Here is a 23,810-nt window from a genome sequence, read left to right as displayed (position 1 = left end):
GCAACACATACAGCAATGCTACTATAATGGAAATCACAACATGTGCTCAGGAATACTTCCAGAAAACATTTTTGGTGAACACAATCCACCGTGCCATTCGCCGTTGCCGGCTAAAACTCTATAGGTCTAAAAAGAAGCCATATCTAAACATGATCAAGAAGCACAGGCGTTTTCTCTGGGGCAAGACTCGTTTAAAATGGACTGTGGTAAAGTGGTAAACTGTTCTGTGGTCAGACAAGTCAAAATTTTAAGTTCTTTTTGGAAAACTGGGACGCCATGTCATCTGGACTAAAGAGGACAAGGACAACCCAAGTTGTTATCAGCGCTCAGTTCAGAAGCCTGCATCTCTAATGGTATGAGGTTGCATGAGTGCATGTGGCATGGGAAGCTTACACATCTGGAAAGGCACCATCAATGCTGAAAGGAATATGTTGTTCTAGAAGTTCTAGAACAACATATGCTCCCATCCAGAAGTCACCTCTTTCAGGGAAGACCTTGCATTTTCCAACATGACAATGCCAGACCACATACTGCATCACTTACAACATCATGGCTGCCTAAAAGGAGGATCCGGGTACTGAAATGGCCAGCCTGCAGTCCAGATCTTTCACCCACAGGAAACATTTGGCGCATCATAAAGCGGAAGATGCGACAGAGAAGACCTAAGACAGTTGAGCAACTAGAAACCTGTATTAGACAAGAATGGGACAACATTCCTATCCCTAAACTTGAGCAACTTTTCTCCTCAGTCCCCAGATATTTGCAGACTGTTATAAAAAGAAGAGGGGATGCCACACAGTGGTAAACATGTCCTTATCCCAACTGTTTTGTAATGTACTGATGCCATGAATTTTTAAATCAACTATTATTTTCCCCTTAAAATGATAAATTTTCTCAGTTTAAACAATTTATATATCATCTATGTTATATTCTGAATAAAATATTGAAATTTGAAACTTCCACATCATTGCATTTCTGTTTTTATTCACAATTTGTACAGTGTCCCAAATTCTATTCTATATACAAACCATGAGGCCACAGGAGAGGAGAATGGCAACTGGAATGTGAATGGCAACTGCCATTATAGGTTTGAATACAGAACAGACTTTTTAACGGTTGCAAAATGATTACTTGTTCATATTAAGTAGTTAGAGAGTATGTGATTTTGGAGCAATATTAAATATATAATATATAATAATAAATAATATTTGAAACAGCATATTCCTTATATATTATTTAAAATTGATTTCTGGGGTAATATTATGGTATTGATTTCCAGGGGCATTATTAATTGTATGTGTTGACCTCTAATGTCAAATACTTAAATTTAACCAATTACTTCAATCAGTAGGATACTTTCAACTGTTACCAATAACAATAAACTGTTTAAAATTAAATATAAATTATACATTTAACTCAGGAACCCATTACAGGCTAGGGCTGCAATATTATGACAAAAATCATTATTTTCGACAATTGCTCCCGACATTGTAATAATTACTATTAATGTGTTTGGTGAAACACTACATTATATTCTGGCTACACACAGAAAAATGTGTCGGTCCATGGCATTAGTCTAGTCTAGCACAAGTTATGCAAAAACGTCTCCCTGAGTAGGGAATGAGACACTGCGTCCTCTAGGGGGCGCTATGGGGAACACCTCGTCTTGACCCGTATTCTGAAGCATACATTGAAAAAACACCAACTTGTTGGCCAGCTACAGCCTCTGACGTCACTATCGGCACAACTTTAAACAGGCACTGGGAGAAAACGTCATTCATTTCTTCGTCTGAAGCTTGCGTCCAAAGCATGGCAGGGAGCTAGAGGACGCAGATTCTCGTTCCCTATTCAGGGAACCATGGTATTACGTGCGTCTCGTGTACGCACCGGCCCAGATTCCTCAAATAATTAGTAGTGCTCATTTCTTAATTCTTTTTTCGTTTTCAGATTCTGATGGAGCTGGGGAAAGGAGGCTATAAAATGGAAGGAGGCAGACCCTTTCATTCTCTCTCTGCCAGCTACAGACTTCTCCACTGCCACATCGTCTCCTGCTCTTATCTTGTTGTTATTTTGGAGTAGGGAAACCTGCCTGTTTCTTTAGTTATTTCGTTATTGTGTTGCTGGGCTCCCTATCTCATGATTTTGGTTACTTTTGTGAGTATTTTGTGTTAAAATAAAGGATTATTTTGACATACTCCAGCCGTGTCCATCTATTATGTTATGCGTCCCTTTAAACTCCTAGACCTTTGTAGGGACCGTAACATAATTGGGGGCTCGTCACAACTTTTTTAAAATAAAATTAGTTAACGTTTTTTTTTTTTTTTTTTTTTTTTTAAACTAAACTATATGGTTGGACAATTTTGTTTTGGATGTGGTTTAATCTGATTTACTACCATTTAATTGCAAGCAGCCTCACTTCATGCTATATTGTACCAAAAGCTGTAGTTCCATTCATTCTTTACATTGAATATGCTTTGCGTTTATGCTGTGCACTATTTTGAATCACCACTTCACTTCACAGTGCATTTCCCAAATAATAGTAGCTATTTATTGTGTATTTTGGCTTCTGTTGATGTTTTGCTGTTGGCTAGATGAGGCTTGACGCAGTCTTTTTGTTCTCTTTAAGTGTTAACGCGAGATGCGTGTAACACCATGGTTCCCTGAGTAGGGAGCGAGACACTGCCTCCCCTCTAGCTCCCTGCCATGCTTCGGACGCAAGCTTCAGACGAAGAAATGAATGACGTGTTCTCCCGGTGCCTGTTTTCTTTATTTTGACTGCGTGTTTTTTCGGTCTCATTATGGAGTTTAGTCTAGAGGACTTTGTAGCTCACCCAAATTTAGAAGAATTTTAACAATGCACATAAAATAATCTGATCTCGATTGCTGCTCATTTTAAAGTGCTCATTTCAAAACTAAATAAAAAACAAGATATTAAGTATCAATTGTACACTGCCTTAGCTGAGAGAAAGTTTCTCTCTCCTATCAGTGCTGTCCCTTCACATGCTGTTACACATCCTGAACCTGAGCTGCCTAAACTGGAGATACAGGTGGAAATGCAAAATGCTTTTTTGATGTTAATAAATGCATTAGTTTAATCCCGCCTTTTTCTGACAAAGATGTTGACAAATGTTGACAAATATTTTGTGCTGCTTGAGCGAGTAGCAATGACCTTAAAGTGGCCTATGGAGGTTTGGCCTCTTCTTCTGCAGTATTTATTTACGGGTAAAGCCCAGGAGGCGTATGCTTCTCTTTCGCCTGATGCAAGTTTGGATTATGACCAGGTGAAGTCTGCGGTTTTAAGGTCTTATGAGTTGGTTCCTGAGGCTTATAGGCAGAGGTTTTGCCATTATAAGAAAGCAGAGGGCCAAAGTTATGCTGAATTTGGTCGTGAGAAAATTTTATTCTTTGATCGTTGGGGTTCTGCACAAGACGTGAAGAACTTTAAGCAGCTTCTTGATTTAATTTTCATGGAGGAATTTAAAAATTGTCTGCCAGACAAAATTGCAACATACTTAAATGAACAAAAAGTCACTAATGTGTCTGCTGCTGCTATATCAGCTGATGAATACGTTCTGATCTGCAAAGAGAGCTTTGGAAAGATGCCTTTTCCTTTGTCGCAGCATGGTCCTATTACGCACTCTCACTTTAGTGAGCATTTCAGTCCTAAAGACAGTACAGCTAAGGTGAGGCCTGTGTGTGCTTACTGTTAAAAGCATGGCCATCTAATAAACAGCTGTTTTCTGTTGAATAAAAATATTTTCTGCATCTCCCCTCACTGCACCTGCAGTTGTAAAAGTCCTCGTTAAGTTTGGATTCAATTTAAACTCCTAGACCTTTGTAGGGACCATAACACATGGTTACATTTGTAACCTGATACGTTCCCTTTCAAGGGAACTTCAAACGGTGTCCTCTAGGGGGTGCTATGGGGAACAGTATACCCACACCGCCATGCTGAGGGGAGTTCAGGCCAGAATCATGGTGAGCACTAAGTACCAACTCTACCATTTCCACGGGAGTTGCCCCTGGGACGTTTAGACAGCTGTCTGTGACAGTACCTCTTACGGCCAAAGGCCTAAGCTACATACCCAACTTAATTGTTAGGGCCTCTGCCCAGGGTAGTGCTGAAGGCTTGGTATCAGGAAAGATTTCTTTAAAGGGAAACGGCTTAGAACCTAGCATTTTCTTCCAAGTCTTGCCTGTCACACAGGGGCTACCGCTAGCTTACGCATAAGCTTGCTGAAAGAGCTGTATCAACCGTTCCTGTAACACCCTGTTTGGATAGGTATCTGAGGATACATAGGTGGAGTTGCGCCCAAGATGAACGGGGCTTTTACCAACTCAAGTAAGGGCACGAAGCAACCGCACGAAGCCCTCACCATATAGGATTTTAGAAAGAACGCAGAACACTAGCGTGCAAACTTACCACAGTGTGGATTTCAGAAAGTGAGCAAAGACTTCACGTGCACACTTACCATAGCATGGATTTTCAAATATTGTTCTAAGGAGGGGCTCTTGTGGCACTCTGATAGAGCAGCTCATAGATGGAATGTTGAATCTCAAAACAGTATGATTTAGAGTTATCAACTCGATCTATGGAAACAATATTGGAGTGCTCTGGGGAAAAAACAGAGAACTTAGTCTCACATGAGAGGAGAATTCCGAGAATTTCAGAGTAGCTGGCTCATAGGTGACCCACTGCTAAACTACCATGAGAATCGTCCCAATAGCCCCTCATGTTGAGGGAATCGATGCTTGAAGTGTATAAATAAATACACACTGACTGAATGAAGCCCAAGGAACCAAGTTCTAATCATCTTAAGAAAGGGAACCATTATGGTACAGGAATTTAGAAAGTGCACAGTCTTACGTGAACATTTACCACTTTTAGATTTTAGAAAGTGTGTAAAGTGTTCACGTGCACACTGACCACCAAATGATTTTGAGAAAGTACACAAAGCTTAGCGTGTGTACCTGAAGGTTCCTAAGCATCGCAGAGGCGCTGAATCGCACGGGAGAGGCAAGCTCAATTTTACAAACCTCGTGCGAGGGGAGCATCACCTGAAGCAGCATATACAAGAAGACTTCTGTAACTGCTACTTCCCGCTAGATGCGACAGTACCACTAAGCGGCCAGAAGACCCCTCAGGGTGACCTGGCCGGACATCCATGAAATTCCCTGCAGTGCTGTGCCAGGCCTGATGATCAAGGAGGCTCCCACAGAAGCCTGTGATCTCAACCACCTAATACTGGAACATGAAGCCGGATGGCTGGTGTTGGTGAGTGTTTAGTAAACACTGTAATTAAGCACTGCAAAGGGAACTCACAGAATGTATTAGCAGACACATAACCACCAGCAATTTAATGCACATAAGTGTATAAAGAGAGGGTTACTGTACATACTCACCCACCCTCCTGCGCTAGAGCCCTGCTCAAGGGGCACCTCCTTTTAGTCCGGACCATCACTCCGGTGGTTGCTATGAACATAGAACCAGCGAAAAACATTATAGGTCCAGTATAGGAGACTGTTATGTGAGAGGTTTCCACCTAACCTCGATCAGGCGGAAAGCTGGTGGTTACAGGGGAATTAGGAAGGGGAGGATAAAAGCAGAAGTAAAAAATCCCTGAAGGGAATGAGTAGATTCCTTGGTATCACTCTGATTCAGACGAGAAGGCTGTCTCGTCTGGATCACATCCCTTAGGTTCCGCTTACCTCCACGAGACCCACGATTCCTTTTTGAGTCGAAACACTAGCCTTCTGTGCCCGTCTTTGATCCTCAGATCGAGACAGGCCAGGACCCCCATTTTGTTCTGGCTCGGACCTGGACCTTCGTGGAACGAAGGATCTGAAAGCAGCAGAGTGCGCCTTTGTCTCCCTGAACTTCTTGATCACTGTCTAAACGGAAATACCGATAAGTTCAGAAGGTGAAACCAGAAGGTGAAAAGCCTTTTCTTTCTTCCCGATGTCTGCCAGGTTCATCCACAGACGTCTCTCCACTGCCACCATGGCCGCCCTAGTCCTGCCCATGGCGGCGGCGTCCTGCTTGGTAGCATGGAGCATGTGATACAAAAAAAAAAAAAATGTAAATATACTTTTATTTGCGGCAGGGCTGCCCCGTGGCATGCCCCTCTATCTTGAATATTTTTTCATTTTGGCACCATTTTTGTTAATTTTGTTTCATTTTATATCATTAATTACTCACCCTCATGTTGGTCCAAACCTGTAAGACCTTCATTCATATTCAGAACACAAATGAAGATTTTTTGGCTTGATATTTAGATATTTTGGCTTGATCGTTGAAGTACCCTTTCTGTCTATGGAGGGTCGGAGAGCTCCTGGATTTCATCAAAAATATGTTAATTTGTGTTCTGAAGATGAACGAAGTTCTTATAGGTTTGGAACGACATGAGGGTGATTAATTAATGACAGAATTTTCATTATTGGGTTCCTGGATGGAACAGTGTTACTAACTGGTATTTGGATGTTCCAGGTGGATGTTCTGATCTGACCAAAAGAGTACTTGGCCCAAACAGAAAGTGAATCATTGCTATTTACCTTATCTTTAATATAATAGTGTGTGCAGCCATTTGTAATTTGAACGTTCAAGGTTTTCAGTGTTATCTTCTGCACAGAAAATAGCTTGTGAAATAAGTTATTATCTATTGCACCACAAGGTAGGTCCCACAAGGATTTTTTTTTTGTACCTCAGGCTGTACTATGCTTGTGGAGATAGAAACCAAAAATAACTAGTAAAAAAGTAAATATAGCAAGACCTGACAAAGACACACACCTGTGAGGTGAGCAGATGCAGCACAACAGCCATCATAGGGAGGCTCTGCTTCAGCTGACGGGACTGCGTAGGAGAGGGGTGCTTCCTTCCCACAATGCTGCCTAACACGGACAGGATGTCATCTACAGAGAGCCCACATAAACAGAAGCAGTGAGAAATCAGCCAATCACAAACAATCCATCAGGATCAGTCTTGGTAGGTGGCCGGGGGCGTGAGCAGGTGCGAAGAACTGAACTGGTTTGAACCTGTTTCATGGGGGAGAGGTGGGGTGTAGCGGCTCTGATTCACAAATGAAAAAGGAGGAACAGGTCGATACCTGAGAGCTTCTCACGTATTCAATCAGAAAGGTAATTAAAAAAGGCCAATCAAATTCAATGTTCATTCTCATTTGCCCCTTCTTTGTTTTGCCCATTTCACTCTGTTCCTTCTCAAGTGAATTCTTTGCATTCCCTTTCCCCTCTTTTTCGGGTGTATTGTGATTGATTTACCCAGGATGGCTGGCAGTTCGTGCACAGTGTGACGGATGAAGAGGGTCAGGCATTTTGACAGGTATTCATTGCCGCTTTGTTGCTCCTTTCCTGGCGTGGCCTTTCGGACGTCTCTTTCAATGTACATCACCAGCCTGAGAGAAGGGTTGGCAAAACATTATTATTCATCTGCAGACACCCAGACCAAACAGAGAAAGAGAGAGAGAGCGCGCGAGAGGCAGATCTGAAACACACAGTGGGGAGAGGATAGATGCTTTTAATCAATTACACTCAACAGCTGGAGGGGTGACAGAATGGAGATGAAATGGTGTTGATTCTGAAACAATATCAGGAAGGGAATGAGGTCTGTCTGCCTGGTTAAAAAGACCAGAGAAAAACAAGATGCATCTGGCAAGGAATTGAATTTGAAGCATATAAGGTATGGAAATTGGATGCTGAATTAGAGATGAATGAATGTGACTTGATTCAAACATGCAAACCAACATATTAGGATTGATTAGTGGGGTTGGTGTTCTCTTAGTAGAAGGCTTGGATCAGATCTCTTGGGATTCTGGGAAAATTGCCTTGGATCTTACATTATGATACCAGCACAATCCCTGGGGCATGATAAAATAAATGTTGTTCTTTTTATGGGTGGTTTTTGTACTTTTAGAATTAGAAAAAAGAAAAAAAAGGGGGGGGGATCACATGTAAGTGTAGTATATATTTTCCTCTTTTTTTATTTTACCACGTATTGTGTTTGGAAGCATTCTGTTTTACAAATTACAGTGATGCAAAAATGTAAATTTGTAAAAAAAAATTAATGGAATAAAATAGCCAAATCATTTGCTTAACTTAATTTGATGGCTAGCATTTTAAATGAATATGTACAATTAAACATCTGTTTGTTTTTCAATCATTGTGTGATGAAATGTACCTGATATGACAACATAAACTGAAGGGTTTTTTCCATATATAAATCATATATAATCATGATAAAAAGAAGCGACAGTGAGCATCGCAAAACAGGTGCTCAAATGTGCGCACAGTATTACTGCATACTATGATTGTCCTTTTATGTTTACATTTTAATAAACAAAGTTGACCTGAATACAGATGTATATGAACACAATAAAACCTTGTATGCATGCTATTCAGTTGGCATACACATAAGGGCACTTTCATGTCAGTTTTTGCATTCATGCTGTAAATCCAGTTTTGGAATTTTCTATAGTATTTAGAATCAAATCTGATCATGCGTGTATGGGGCCCTGGTCTGTGACGATAATAAAACAATAAAACCTGATATAATAATGCATTAATTTGACAAATAAGATGTATTATTCTATTGAATAGGATTACCATCAGGTGAATATCTTGAGTCAAATTACTTAAGTCCAATTAATTAGAAAAGTAATAGGACTCCTCTCCTAAAAAAAAAAAAAAAAAAAAGGAAAAGCATGATTTGATGTATCATTCATGTTTGTAGTACAAGCTGTGTAGACACAAGTTAAACAATGACCTTTAGGATTTGAAAGAGGCTTGTTTAAATCCATAAACTTAAGAATGAGCAACAGTGATAGTGACGCTTGCCTTAGCAAGCACCATAAATTCAATTTTAACACTTGGTATTAGAATGTCAATGACTAAAGAGCTATTGATTCAGCCTCACCTCTGGTATCTCAAACTAATCAATTCACAACAAACAACAGAAGCGTCTCGTGAGAGAAGTAGCTAACATGTAATATTCATGATATTGTTATGTATGTCATGGACACATGTGAAGAACATGAATAAGAATAGAATAAGATGATACAGCTTGGGTGGAAGTGAGGATCAGGCTGTTCTCAAGAACTGCTGATCACTGTTGCTATCTTCTCTGATTTATAAACCACATTAAATAAATAAAGAGTCCAAAAAAACAATTTGTGTCACTATTTACTTCATTATTGTCTTCAACATTTTGGCTAATGTATCAAATGGTCATTATTCACTTTTTCCTTTTCATCTCCACTCCATTTTTTCATCTACATCTACAGTGGAGTCAATAATTTTCCTCCACAAAAACATGTAGGCCTAGCCTAATCTCTGTGAGTAAAGGTTTTTCAAACGATAACTAAATATTAATTGAGTTTTAAATGCATAATGTGGACACGAGTATTTACGCTAACATTGGCATTATTCTTTCATTAAATGTCAGCTGCTAGTGGTGAAGCAAATCCGGCGGAGCCTTTATCTTAATTTCGTTATTGCCAAATACCCATCTTAATTTAGAATTTATCTTAATTTATTTTGTCAAAAAAAAAAAAAAAAAAAAAAAATATTGGTGCGTTGGTCTATTTATAGGTTAAATGAGCCTATGTCCATTCTAAGATGTTACAGAGGACTTATTTTATTTCTTTACTCCAACTTCCGAGTGGTCTAGTCTATGTTAGTTATGAATAGCTAAATTATGTTAAAACATGTATAAATGACTAATTCTTGACAAAAGGCAAAAGAGCTGTGTGTGGGCGCACATTTGAATAATGTCGGGCTGTAAACGGGTTTGGGCTTTTAAAAAGCTGTCAATCAAAATATATTTGTTGGGCTTGGGCCGAAACCTGTCGGGCTCGGGTCCTATTGGGCCTAACTTTTATGGCCCGATTACAGCTCTAGTGTGAGATAAACAAGCATAAAGCTGTGTGTCAATGTGGTGCATTCACACGACCAGTTTGAATATAATCTGCATTTAAATTGGTCTCTATTCTGCACAATTTGCAGATTGTGCAGAATATTATTGAAATTCCTATTCGCAAAGCAATGGTAAATGTGGCCGCACCATTATTATTATATATATATTTTTTTTATTCAGGTGCCCCTTATTTGTATTAGGTATGTAACGGTAAAATACAAAATAAATAAATAAATAAATAAATAAATAAATAAATAAATAAAGCAAACAAGCAAACATACAAAAAAAAAATTGAATGAATATTGATTCTAAAGTCAGTTTGGTACATTTTCAGTACAGTAGGGAGAAAAACTAAATATAAAATTCATTTTTATTTAATTAAACAGTGGCTTACTTAAATTTCTCATGAAAGAGAGTCAAATGGCATTTATTGTTCGAATCTTCTGATAAAATAGACATAACAATAACACTTTGTTTCTCGTCAAAAGTAACAAAACATGAATTATTGTACAAGAGTTCTAGTATATGTCTGGTCAAGTTTTATTTAAGCATTAACTGAAACAGCACGGCTAAAAGATACATCTTGTGATTTAATAATTCCTATAAATTTGCCAAAATTAAGATATTATATATATATATATATATATATATATATATATATATATATATATATATATATATATATATAAAACTAGTTGTTTCAAATTAAGTTCCATGTGTGCACTGGATAAAACAATGCTGTGTTTTTTGGCACATATGTATACTGAACCGGAAAAGCCATACACTGACTCAAAATCAAGTCTATCCAGATACACTCTGTAGAACTCATTAAATTAACTGCAGGACCTAAGATGTTCCAAGATCATTCAATCACTATTCTTACACTAAAAAAGATGCAACTTCGCCAACAGTGCAGACATGTCTTTAAAAAACAGCTTGTCAAGAGCAACCTCTCCTCTCCTCTCAGTGTAAGAAATGAGATTGTGAGAGAGTGAGATCCACAGCACCAGAAGTGACAGCCCATCTCTGCCCTCAAGCCCTTGCTAATTAAGAAACACTGTTAATTAACTTGTTTGCAACCAGCACTGCACACTTCTATGCAATCAGTGCCTCAACATTTCCCCGCAAGCGAGTCAGTTTCTCCCAGCCCCTCATAACACACACAAACATGCAAACTGGCACACACAAATAGGCACACACACACACACACAAGTTTCTGCTGAGGCGCGTCTCTCAAATTAGACACGGATGAAAAAGCAAACAGTGAGAAAACTGCACAGAGCCCAGCAGTGTGGGAAGGAAATGCACCCAGCAATTATACCAGAGGCTGAAAGTAAGTTTGTACAGAGGACCAGAGGGAACACACTGGATTAAACTCCAATGAGAGAGCAATCGCCTACTTAACTAGCACGCTCAACAAAGAGGAGATCTGGGACCTGGATGCAAACCTGGCAAATACATAGTGTATTAAAGTTGCACTGGTCAAACAAATAAAAGCATAAGCTAAGATGAGCATTACAAACATTTAACAGCACTTGTTTGGATGGCCAAAACTCAATAATGAAAGATTTTATCTTTCCTTTGAATTAGTTGCTCAGTGGCTTAACTCTATTGAATTGTAATTGGCACTGAAATTAACACAGAAGTTCTGTACTCAGGGATATTATTGGTGAAACCCTTCAGAGAATAGTCGATACAGAAAGTGCCAACAAAACTAAAAGCTTTAAACGCCTCGATGTCCAGTAAACAGAAATCTGACATTACAATTGAAAGCAGTACAATAGCAGCACAAATAATTAGTTATATTGAAAGTAATTCAATTTCCTTTGCTAAAGTAAGGATGCTTTGCTCCTGGTAACAAATGTTGGTTTTCAAGAGACTCCCTATCACATGCTGACCTCATTTGTCATCCCCTCGGAACTGCTTCCGTTTTACAACAGTGAGCACAAGTTAGATTATTACATTTTGAATATGGATATTTTACTTACAAAAGCACATCAATTCGCTACAGAAGGCCATTTTTTCACCCTCCGGAGCTGTGTGAGACATTTTTTTTTTAATGGATGAGCTTTCTAGTAAACTTCTCATGGACCGATGGAGTGCAACACCCACTGAGTTGCATCAAACAGCTTGAAAGGTCAAAGATATTTTTTTTTATATTTTGTACGAAATAAAAAAAATCATATACACCTAGGATGACTTCAAGGTTTGAAATTTATGGTCTAATTTTCATTTTTGGGTAAACTAACCCTTTAAAATGCATTCTATTTTTAAATCATTTCAATCATTTTTTCAATCAATCATTGATTGATGTTGTTTTGAAGAATTTTCTACAAACAGGTTCACTGACAAGCCCAAAAAATGTAATACTCTCACAGTGGCCTTGGTTCTTGGAAAAATGACAAGTGTTCATTACAGCTTTTATGAGCAATTAGCAACTTTACTTTAAACATTCATCCTATGAAAGACAGATAAAGGATCTTTGTATGAAACTAGGGTATAAAACCACAAACCAGACTAAAACTCGCCCAAAATGGAAAAGCCATGGGTGACAAACTAAGGACACCCTATGATTCAGTTTCTTGTACATCCACTTTTAGTAGCAATAAATTGAAGTAATTATATTCTGTATGACCAGTTTCTTTCATGGGTTTGGAAGAATCTGGGCCATTCTTCTTTACAATGCTGCTCAAGTTTGTGGGCATTTGTTTATGCACAAACAACTTAACTTTCGGTCTGTGTTTGTTTATTGGTCTGGCAAGTGGCTATGGCGCCAACTACAAATGCAATTAAAGAGCCAGTAAGATGAAAATTCTAAGCTTCCTATCATTGTTTATAAGTCCTGTACATTAGGTTAAAATCCATCCAAGGTTAAAAAACATTGTCATTTTGTCAAAATATCATTTTAAAATTACCTCAATTCTCAGAGCTCCCCAAACGGTTTGCGCGAAGCTGTTCAAAAGATTCAGTTTCTTTAAACCCCACCTTTCGGTAGTATACTGTGTTCTGATTGGTCAACTAACATAAGCAGTTTGGATTGGTTGTTCCGCACACACCTCCACGTTAAACTATGCGTTAGCATCTGTTTGGGGTGAATTATGTCTTATTCCTCTCACTGCGAAGCAAACAGTAAAATAAAAAAACTTGAACAGTCTCGCTGCTTTTTCTTCTGTGTGGGTGTATTTAAGCCGCGCGCTTCAGTTTGAATCTGAATAGCGCGTTCAGCGCGGGGGCGTGGTCACATATAACGAAGGGAGACATGAAAAACAGACATTGTGTTGTTTTCATATGGATTACTTTATCACAGAATATCTGTTTTCGGCAGCACTTGTTTAGTTTTAAAGTAGACATGTCAAGCTTTCTATAGATAGCTCTCTCATGTCTCTTCGTTGAGTATTCACAGAGTTACACTTCATTTTAATGACGTGTTTGTACATGACGATCAGCGCAGACAGGCTGCAGACAGCACACATACTGATAAGACGCTCGGGAGAAAACAAACACATAACTTCATAATCATACTTCGCGTTGTGATTCGGAGATGCTTGTTGTTCTAAATAAAGTTGGTAATGAACCCTCTTTTATGGCCAAACGCTTTGAAAATCCCGCTGTACTCCGAGATTAGAAAAGCAGTCATCAGTGAAAAAGGGATTTGTTGTACTGCTCTGGTATTTGGGTAAAAATGAATTTTAGCCATTGGTTCTTCTGATTTTCATTGTTTGGCAATGAAAATAAAACAAACTTGCCTTTACAATTAAAAACACACTGTCTCCTCGACATGATGCTATCACACCAAACAGAGCGTCTGTGTGTGGGGGTGGGGCAGGTCAGAGTTCCGTTTCTCCCAACACGGTAGGCGGAGATTATTATGCAAAGTGTTCCTAGTGACGTACATAGAGATGGGCAAAAGATTTGAAATCTATAACGACTCGTTTCAGCGATTCAGAGGCGACTCATTACTTTAGAAGCCAATAACTTTATAAATCTTGTACTTTTTTGTTTAATTATTTGCACATTGTTTACACTGATGGACAGCTACATCATACACTGTAATACAGGTAATTTTTGATTTCCCATCTGTGTGGCTCTTTAAAGTCTTTGAGTTCACACACCGATCCATCTGCACAGCACTGCTTCAAGTCGAACACGTGCATCTATTGTTTTAACTTGCTAGCTAATGTAATCCACTTGTTAATTAGTTTGCTTGTTTTAAAAAATAATCTATTCTTGAAGGACTTGTTATTGATTGATTTTTTGTGGAAATCTCCAAGAAGTTAAGTTTGGGCCAGAAAAGTGTGCATTTGCAGTAATGTTTGCTTATGTTGTTGCCATTGAAACCATCTATAAGGGAGAATTAAATCGGTTTTTACATTTGCAATAATTTATGTTATTGCGTGGAAATTAGAAATACGGGGGAACATTTTGAAAATATTACTGGTGATTTCACCCAGCCCAATGTATTACTCCATAAATATGAATAAATAAAAATTGGCATTGCTGGCATGTGAAAGTTGGTGGAACGTGTTACTATTTTAGCTTAATTAAAAGACATTGCGTTATTGACATACAAGTTTACTATTTAATTCTGTACAGTTGCTTTGACACAATCTGTATTGTTAAAAGCGCTCTATTAATAAAGGTGTCTTGACTTGACTTAGGCCCCATCCACACAGAGATGCATTTAGCTGTATCCGCATAAATTTGCCATCGTATATGCGTTTCATCCACACAAATCTGGCATTTTGGGAGAGTCAAACCAATATTTTTTGAAACCATGTCCCAGAGTGGATAAATCTGAAAATGCATTCCGCCCTTGCTGGTCTGGCATGTATACTACAATGTTTTGTGTCAGTTTTGTGTGGACACAGCAAAGCTAATAGGAAAAGCTCTGGCTTCATGAATGTAGCCTTAATTCAGAAAGTAGAGCAAGTAAAAAAAAAAAAAATACTTTTTTTTTTTTTTTTTCGTTTCTTGCAGCCCAGTTTCAATAGATAGTCTTTCTGTAGTCAGAAACAGATCTGAGCTCTGAAAGTTACAGTGTGTTTTCATAGCACATTGACCTCTAATTTCAAAACATTGAGGAACATTTCATTCCTTGTGTTATTGTTTTTTTTTTTTTTTTTTTTTGTATTTCCAGCAAATAAATGATCACTGATGCAAGAACTGCAAACAATATTGCAACAATCAGTTTCTAGTAATGAAGCAAAATAAAACACAAATGGGAGAGTGTGGGCTACATTCCCATTCATACCTGGCATTGAGCTTGTCTGCAGAGAATGCTGTTTGTTCTTAGATTAGACTGATTGAGCTTGACGGCTGTGTAGGTGACCTCCATTGATTCTATGTGATGTGTGTTTCAATGTGTTGAAAAGCTACAGCCCAATGAATTGTTCCCTTGAGAGAGAAATATAAAGTCATTGGAGCTTATGGCTGAATAGGATTTCTTCTAACCTATGCAGAGAAGATTTGGGCCAATGCTTGTTTGTTTTCTATTTGTATAAGGATGGATACATGATTCAAACCTTCCTTCAAAAAAAAAACAACAACAAACAAACAAAAAAAAACTACTAGATTGAGCATCTGCATTAAAAATGTTATTTGTGAGCACTATCAAAATATGAGCACTATAATAGCTTGCACTATTAAGCACCAATTCAGAACATAAAAAAAATAATTCTCATCATCATCATCAAAACTGACGACTTATACATTTTTTTTTAACAAAGACAACATCATTCTGAGTGACACCAGCAAAAAGAGACACAAAGAATATCAAAACTATAAAATGCAATTGATTGCTTTGAATGTCATTTGAGCTGTAATCTACCACAGCGTTCCAGTTTTCATTTTCTCTTCAGCCAAGTCTTTCTTCCAGGGTCAATCAGAACAGAGCTACAATCTTAATTGACAGAAGCTTTAAAGCAAAGCTCATCTCTTAGAATCTTGGGAGCAATTTGAAGAGAGAGCATTTTCAGGTGTGTAATTCATTTGATTGAGCTTTGAGTTCAAAGGAATCATTCTCATATTTCTCCGTGTTAATAAAAGTGAGTGAATAAAACCACACAACCTAGGCTATGCAACGAGTTATTAGACACCATATTTATTTTCCATTTCACTAATCTAACAATTCTGTGTCCAACTTTAACAGAAGCAGAAGTTGTACTTTACTTTTGTTAGACATCCCAACTCACACTTGGTGAAGTAGCTATGCCATTATAGCTTGCTTTAACAAGTCTTTGAGTTGTTTTATTGAGTATCATGACTCGTGTTTCATGGGACTTGTACCAGGTGAGCTACAGAGCAAGTTTACTACACCAGGTAAGTCATACATATGGAACTGGTTATGGTATGCAAATGTCGAAATCTATTTGTTTAAAATATATTAGGAAAAGTGTTTTGAGGTCTTAAAATAGTAATGTGAACCAAACGAAAATACAGAACAGAAAAAAAAAAAAGTTAAAATAGTGTTCATTTAAAAACTAGTGTTAATTTCAGCTGGATACTGAAGTTAATTGTATGCATAGGTGTGTTTATCCAAGGAGCTTAAGTTTTTAAAATGCTACCAATCCTACCACTGGAATTTTGCTATATTGTCTGGCAAACTGTTACTCTTGCCTATTATAATGCTACCTTCAAGTTCTTGGGAACTTCCTTCTTATTGGCTAGGTGAATTGTTATTAATCAGTGTGAATTCAGCTCAAGTAAATATTAACAAAGAATCACAATTAAAATTGGAAAGAGATACAATAAATAAATAATGATATGATAAAAAAAAAAGAAAAATAAATATTGTGGCCCCAGCAGACCAGATCCAAGAACAGTTTGGATATTTTGGTTGATAACTCCTTTATTTGTGGATGAATAGAAGTGATTTACTGTTTTTTAGCGTTTATTTAATAATTTAGTTTTAAAATAAACACTAAAGAACAGCTCTTTTCACATGCATTATTATCATCAACTCTATTTTAAACACAATTGAGGCTTCTCTCTACCACAATTAGTACTTGCCTTGAAAAGTCTTTCTCTCTTTTTTTTTTTCCTGTGCAATTTCATGTTTTGGCCAATGAGCCATCATTACCACACATCTAAAATACACAAGAATGATATTTCAACACAAGAGCACCCATATAGAGAGCACTCTGAGGGTCCTCACAAAATTGAACACACCTCTGCTTACTGACTGGAGAGAGGCAATAATGACAACCCTGGTATTTACAAGTGCACCGATGCCTCAGAGTTCTGTTGCTGCCAGACTGGATTAGCCTATAATAAATTTCCTCCTCCCAAAAGGCTATCATTTTCCCTCTCTCAGAATGAATTGTTGTCGGATGTCAGGGATACTCGGCACTCGTAGGTGAGGAGGCACGTGGGAGAAAATGAAAATCCGGAGACATGAGCGTGATTTACAAAACCATTTATTCCGAGATGTTAGGATCAAGCAGCCCATTATTAGTCGGACACGGCGAGCCGGCCACAACATTACCTGAGGAAGAATAGAAATGAGGAAAGGGAACAGTGAATTTCACAATAAATTACATTTACCGGGCACCAGGACTGCTGTGTGTGGATGGGTCTACATGCATATGGTTATAATTGGAATCCTGTGCAAGATCTTTTTTTTTTTGGACTGAATGACTGGGAACAACAGGACTGACAGGGTAACATTTTATTCCCTAGTGTTCTTTGTTATCCTGACAGTTTGAGCTGTAATGCAGTGATTTGTGAACCGGCTCTTATAGACTCACAGAATGGGGTCATATATTTGGTCTTTGTCTGCTCTGAAGCAACATTTCAACTTATCAGTGAATTACCAAACCCTTGATTATATAAATGAGGTGTGTCAGAGCACAGACAGACCTCCTTTGAGAACTGATGATGGTCTCTGGGAGCAGCTTTAGATCTACTGCTGTACAGAAAATAGACCAGATTTTCTGATTAATGAAATCTGATTGAAAGAGTGGGCAGCACGGGGCGGAGATGCAAGAGAACAGCTTCAGCTAAACCAAGGACACTCACATTTCATTTACCAGCAGCTAGTCAATAAAACAGCCTGGTAATTTCAATATCAATATTTAATTTTATCAATAATGATAATATCAATATTTCAGTTTAGGCTGTTTTATTTCTTTTTTTAAGTACAGTAACCAAAAAAAAAAAAAAAAAAAAAGTAATGCCTTCGATCAGCCCCAACTCAACAGTCGCAAATGCTTTAAATCAGACACTTTCATTTGTAGTTAAGGTGCATTTAAACATGGAAATTAGATATATTCTGCCAGTCTAATGAGTAACCATCCTGCTGAAATCTCTCCAAGTTGCCTGGGATATCACAATGAACCTTCAAAGAATCCTTAGGCCGCAGCTAAGGTCAGTGTACATGACTCTACCCTCAGGAAAAATGGGATCCATGGCAGACTAGCAAGGAAGATTCAAGCAAACATTAAAACCTGTCTTGGGTTTGCAGCTGGATGATCCTCAAGAGTTCTGGAACAATGTTTTACAGACAGATGAATTGAAAAGTGAATTTTTGGGGAATGGTTTTCTGCATCAGGACCTTGGATGCCTTGTCGTAGCTCAAAAAAACATATATTTTGCTGTGTAGCAGAGAATGTTAAACCATCTATCTGTGAATTCTAGCTGAGGATCAGTTGGATCATGCAGCAAGACAATATTCCACAACATAAAAACCAGGACCTAAAACATGCAGTTCATGTTCGAAAGCCCACAAATATCACTGAGCAGAAGCAGTTCTGTGAGGAGGAGTGGGTCAAAATTCCTCCACAGTGTGCAACTGGTGAAACTGATGTAACTGTTTATTTGCAGTTATTGCTGCTAATGGGGGTGTAAACGGTTGGAAATACAGTACTTGTTTAGCCAACATTAAATGTATATTTTTACTAAAGCTATGTTCAAATTACTCCCAAATAACACACACACACACACACACACACATATATGCACTTAGAAGAAAAATAGAAGAAAAATAGCATATAGAGTTAAGCTTGCTTATAGACTTGTAATACTACAATTATGGGGGACAATAATGGACTGATATCAAGTGTGAAGGGGATTCTAAACGAAATTTACTAGACGAGAACAGATCATTTATCAATATCCCGACCAACAGAAACCCATAAATAATGTATATTTGCCAGTACATGTCAGGTTTTCATACACCTTCTGGAGTTTTTTTTTTTTTTTTTTTTTTTTTTTACTTGTTGGTTATTTATATACTTTTGTCTATTTTATACTTTTGTCCATGGAGTTACTAGTAACAGTTGCAGTTAGTAACTTACAGTATAACTTAGACTTACAATTTACACTTACACTATAATCGGAGGCCAGATTCATCTGAAAGTCTGATTACGTGAGGACTCCTCTTTCTTAACATAACAGCATACTTTATACTTAGAATTTCAGGATGACCAACTATATTTTCATTTTATAATTTTGTTCTTGGGGCATTTCTCAAAGATTTCCCATTAACACTTTCAACCACAATAACCACTCTCTAGCCAAGCATAATCATGCTGTTGAAATATTTGCATACTTAACTGAATTAGTCATCTTTCTGAATTAGACGTTAATCTTAAAAAAAATAATAATATTGTGCTCCTTCAATTTGTACAGTGCAGTACAGTGAGAACCCACCATTAAGATTTCAAATAAACTAATATTAGTGGAAATGTCAATAGCAGTAAATGGTAAGCTAACTAAAACATTAATAAGGCGCAGTTGCATTTAATCTTTGTTTTGCATGAGCTCCCTACACAGATTTAGCTTGAGTTTAAGTTGATCAGACAAACTGTCCATGTTAACCAACAGAAATCAACTTGGTTTGAAAGTGACTTCCTGAATTGAAGCCAACCTAAAATTAGCCCGAACAACCCAGCAAATCACTGACAACCTAGTATATAACGGTAAAAATTAATTAGTCCATAAAACAGATCCAAATCATAAATATGCCATTGTGACGCTCAAAGGAAGCACAATAAATATGAAAAATAAAACCCAGATGGATGTTACGGAAATGCCGCAAACACATTGTTAGAGTATAATGGCGTTAGAATTATCAGTGAACTGCAGTAGTGGCTAGTAGTTATCACCACTGTAATAAAACCATTTTCTACAATGCAGATATCCTGCAAAGTCCATTCCTGCGGCCTCTAAAATGAAACATTCTTATCTCCACGTTTAAATTAAAAACTCCAGTAGAGCTCCGACCCCTCCTCCATCAGAAACCTCCAGAGGACCAATCCTAGAACAGAGACATCTCCTCACTACCTCTGAGCTCGGCTGCCGTCTCATTGAGTCAAAAACATCCCCTTATCTGGGAGCTGGGAGAACTCCATGTGTCTGCTCAGACCAAAGAGGGGCTGGGCACAACGTGTCCGGTTTGACATGTCTGAGGCAGGCTGCAGCACTCATCTGACAGGGCTGCACAGCTAATTAGAGAAGTGTTTATGAGAACAGCGAGGAAACGCTCTCACTCTGGGAGATGGAGCGCCGGGTCAGTTCTGACACACTCCATCAGTGCAGCACTGCTTGGACTCGGAGGTACATGGAGAAAATGAGGAAGAGAGAGAGAGAGAGAGTGCAAGAAGAGAGAGCACATCTCGTTCCTGGGCTTGTTGCAGAGGAAACACTAGTGATGACAGACATCCTGTGTTTGTAAGACAGTGATGAGGCCAATTAGGAGCTTCAGCTGTTCAAGACTGGCTTCAAATTAAATATAGATGAATTAGGAGAACATGATTAAAGAAAATGACCGGTTGTATTCTGAAGATGTACATACAAAAGGAATAATGAGATCAGTTTCAAGATCCAGTCTTCTTATGCAAGATCGAAGGAAAGAGACTCAATGATGCAAAAAGTAATGCTTTTAAATGTCCAGCCTGTTTCTGTCATTGGTTTCAAAGTTAGAGGTCAAGCCAATATACTACAAAGCCAAAACGACCTGGATTAAGGAAACCAATTTCCAGAGTTTGTATTGAGGATTGTTGAGTCTTTTGAGTCTCTGAGACTTTTTCAGGGAAATCTATTATTAATGCATCACTTTAGTATTATAATTATTATTCTTTACTAAATTTTTGAGTGTCTGTATTTTAATCATCTAATTCATTTGTTTAATATCAATGTCACTTGGTTTAATTAAAATAAATAAAAGGAATAGTTTATATGTGTGCTTGTTTTGGGGGCGGGGGTGCGTGCATGCATGACCCTGGGTCATAAACAAGTCATAAAGGTCAATTCTGTGTAATTGAGATTTATAGATCAACTGAAAGCTGAAATAATATGCTTTCCACTGATGCAATTTTGTTTTATTTGAAAATCTGGAATCTTCTGGAATCTCTGGTGCAAAAAATCTAAATACTGAGAAAATCACTTTTAAAATTGGCAGATGGTGACGAGCAATCATAATGCTTGTCATCATATTTAACACCCCTTTCACAGAATCTGCAGTAAACAAAAAAACTGCTCCTGAAGTTGATCTTCAGCTATGTTCAACCAATAGTACTTTTCTACTAATCCTATCCGAGGAAATGACACTGGCAGCAGAGAGAGATTTGAAGGATGTGGGAATAATACTCATCTATTTAAGTTTTCATGCTGTGTCTAGAGGTAGCTCTCTCCTTATATATTCTCATCTATAATCTATCATTCCTGAATTGTATGCATAACTACATCTTGATTCAAATAACACTCACTTAGGACTAGTAAAGCTATAGCCCCTTTTGTAGAGCTGTTTCACAGCTGAATCACATGTTAAATTGAGTTGAATTATGAACAACATTTCTGCCTTTTGTAAAACTGCTTATAACAATAGAACTCGTATCAAAATTAATAAAGTTATATTGTTATATTAATTATAATTATTTTGTTTAAAAAATATGAATAATTTTGCAGCAAACAGCATATATATATATATATATATATATATATATATATATATATATATATATATATATATATATATATATATATATATGCTGAGAGACAGAGAGAGAGAGAGAGAGAGAGAGAGAGAGAGAGAGAGAGAGAGAGAGATTTCCCCCTTTTTCCTCACTTTCCTTCAGTTTTAAATAGCTTGTAAAAGCGTTGTTGGACATTTTACTTCCACTTTCAAATTAGTGGCAATTCAGTGACAAGCTGTTGTTTGTATTTAGTTTGTTTCAGTTTTCTGTCTTTTGCACACTTTCCTTTGTTTTTAAATAGCTTTTTAAATTAGCTTATGTTTTTAAAGGGGGGGGGGGGGGTGAAATGCTCGTTTTCACTCAATCTCCTGTTAATCTTGAGTACCTATAGAGTAGTACTGCATCCTTCATAACTCCAAAAAGTCTTTAGTTTTATTATATTCATAAGAGAAAGATAGTCTGTACCGATTTTTCCCGGAAAAACACGACCGGCTGGAGGCGTGACATGTGGGCGGAGCTAAAGAATCACGAGCGCGAGTAAGCTTTTGCGTTGAGAGCATTTGGAAGCTGTGACATTACCGTGAGGAAAAAAACATCATCCAAAACAAACCATGGCTTACAGTCAGATTCAGCTGTTTATTTATGATCCAGAATCATATCCAGAGGCTGAAACTGAACGAGAGCAGCAGCAGCAACGACTACAGCAGGACGTCTCTAAGTAGTATGTATTGAAACTGTATATATTTGCTTTATGTCGTCTTTTTTTTTCTTCTTCTTCTTTAAAGGTGTACATGTGGAAAGTGCAGTTTGATGACAACATCGCATGTTGTTTACTTGATGTGCTTACGCGCCGATAGCTAAGTTAACAACACAGAGATATTTGAAGCAGTTTTACTCACCGCCTGCGGTTCCAACACACGATCGTGACCCTTTTTCGTTGGGACTGCATTATCCTTAAGAAATAAACGATGTGCAAATCCGGCGTCAAACTGGGTATTGTTTGTAAAACAAGCATCTTCGAAATGCAGGGAACAAACAAAAACACTTGCACAACTCCGTTGATGCTCTGTAAAAATAAACTCCATCCACTGGTCCCTTAATGCTGTTTTTTTTTTTTTTTTGGTAATCTGTGCAGGGTTGTCTTTCCCTGGCAACCAAAAACATATTTCTTTTGTTGCATTTCGGTTTTTCCTTCTGATCAGTAAATGTCTCTGCTTTGCTCTACGGGAGCGCGCACTCTTCCGGGAGAAGTGCCCTTAGGACCCATATAAGGAAATTCCGCTCCATCTAACGTCACACAGAGCCATACTCGAAAAAAACTTTCCGAAACTTGTGACAAACCGGAAGGAGTATTTTTGGAACAAAAATACTCCTTCAAATGTACAACTTAATTTTTGAAACTTTGTCCATGTTTAGCATGGGAATCCAATTCTTTAACGGTGTAAAAAACTCAGAATGCATGAAATAGCATTTCACCCCCCCCCCCCCTTTAAAGCTAATTAAATTCAAGCAACAACAACATGTAATGTAGAACATAGAACTTTTATAAACACGAATAAAAGTACATCATGCTATATGACTTATATAAAATAACTTACACAAAGTTTTAGATAAGTTTTGAAATTCTGCAGGGTGTATTTAGCATAAAAAAATTATCTTTATTAAAAATAATTAATGGGTTACACACAGCCGCAGCACGCAAGCTCATTGACTAAGTGAAAATCTTTCATTATGATCAAAGAAATTTGTGTATTGTGCACATACAATGCTCAGTACTGTAAATACACGTAGTAAATTGAAACATTTGATGCTCTTCAAAGACACTCACACAAATAAGCTAGCATTTGAAAGCAGTCGCCTGTTAGCAGGCTGAAAATCTGTACTACTGGCACTGAGGAAAGGCTGTCTTTCTTTCTTTATTTTTTTTTTATTTTGAACAACCAATAAAATAATAAAAATAAAAATAAAGTAAA

At 37.7% G+C, this 23,810-nt stretch overlaps 1 protein-coding gene across 4 annotated transcripts in view; it reads right to left on the bottom strand.

The window, feature by feature from the left end:
- LOC113116192 (serine/threonine-protein kinase ULK4-like) overlaps positions 1 to 23,810 on the bottom strand; it is a 194,820-nt gene that overhangs the window by 106,030 nt on the left and 64,980 nt on the right. For all 4 annotated transcript variants that reach the window (XR_003293986.1, XR_003293988.1, XR_003293987.1 and 1 more), the window contains 2 exons: positions 7,276 to 7,409; positions 6,788 to 6,909 (listed from right to left, as the gene is read on the bottom strand). Coding sequence is in view for 1 of the 4 variants with exons in the window: in XM_026284177.1 (XP_026139962.1) it covers positions 6,788 to 6,909; positions 7,276 to 7,409 (256 nt within the window). In the remaining 3 variants the exon portion in view is untranslated. The remainder of the gene's footprint in view (positions 1 to 6,787; positions 6,910 to 7,275; positions 7,410 to 23,810) is intronic.

The sequence above is a fragment of the Carassius auratus genome, chromosome 16 (assembly GCF_003368295.1).
Source record: "Carassius auratus strain Wakin chromosome 16, ASM336829v1, whole genome shotgun sequence".
Classification (NCBI taxonomy): Eukaryota; Metazoa; Chordata; class Actinopteri; order Cypriniformes; family Cyprinidae; genus Carassius; species Carassius auratus.
Note: the sequence above shows the minus strand (reverse complement) of the source record. Positions and strands in the feature narration are given on the sequence as shown.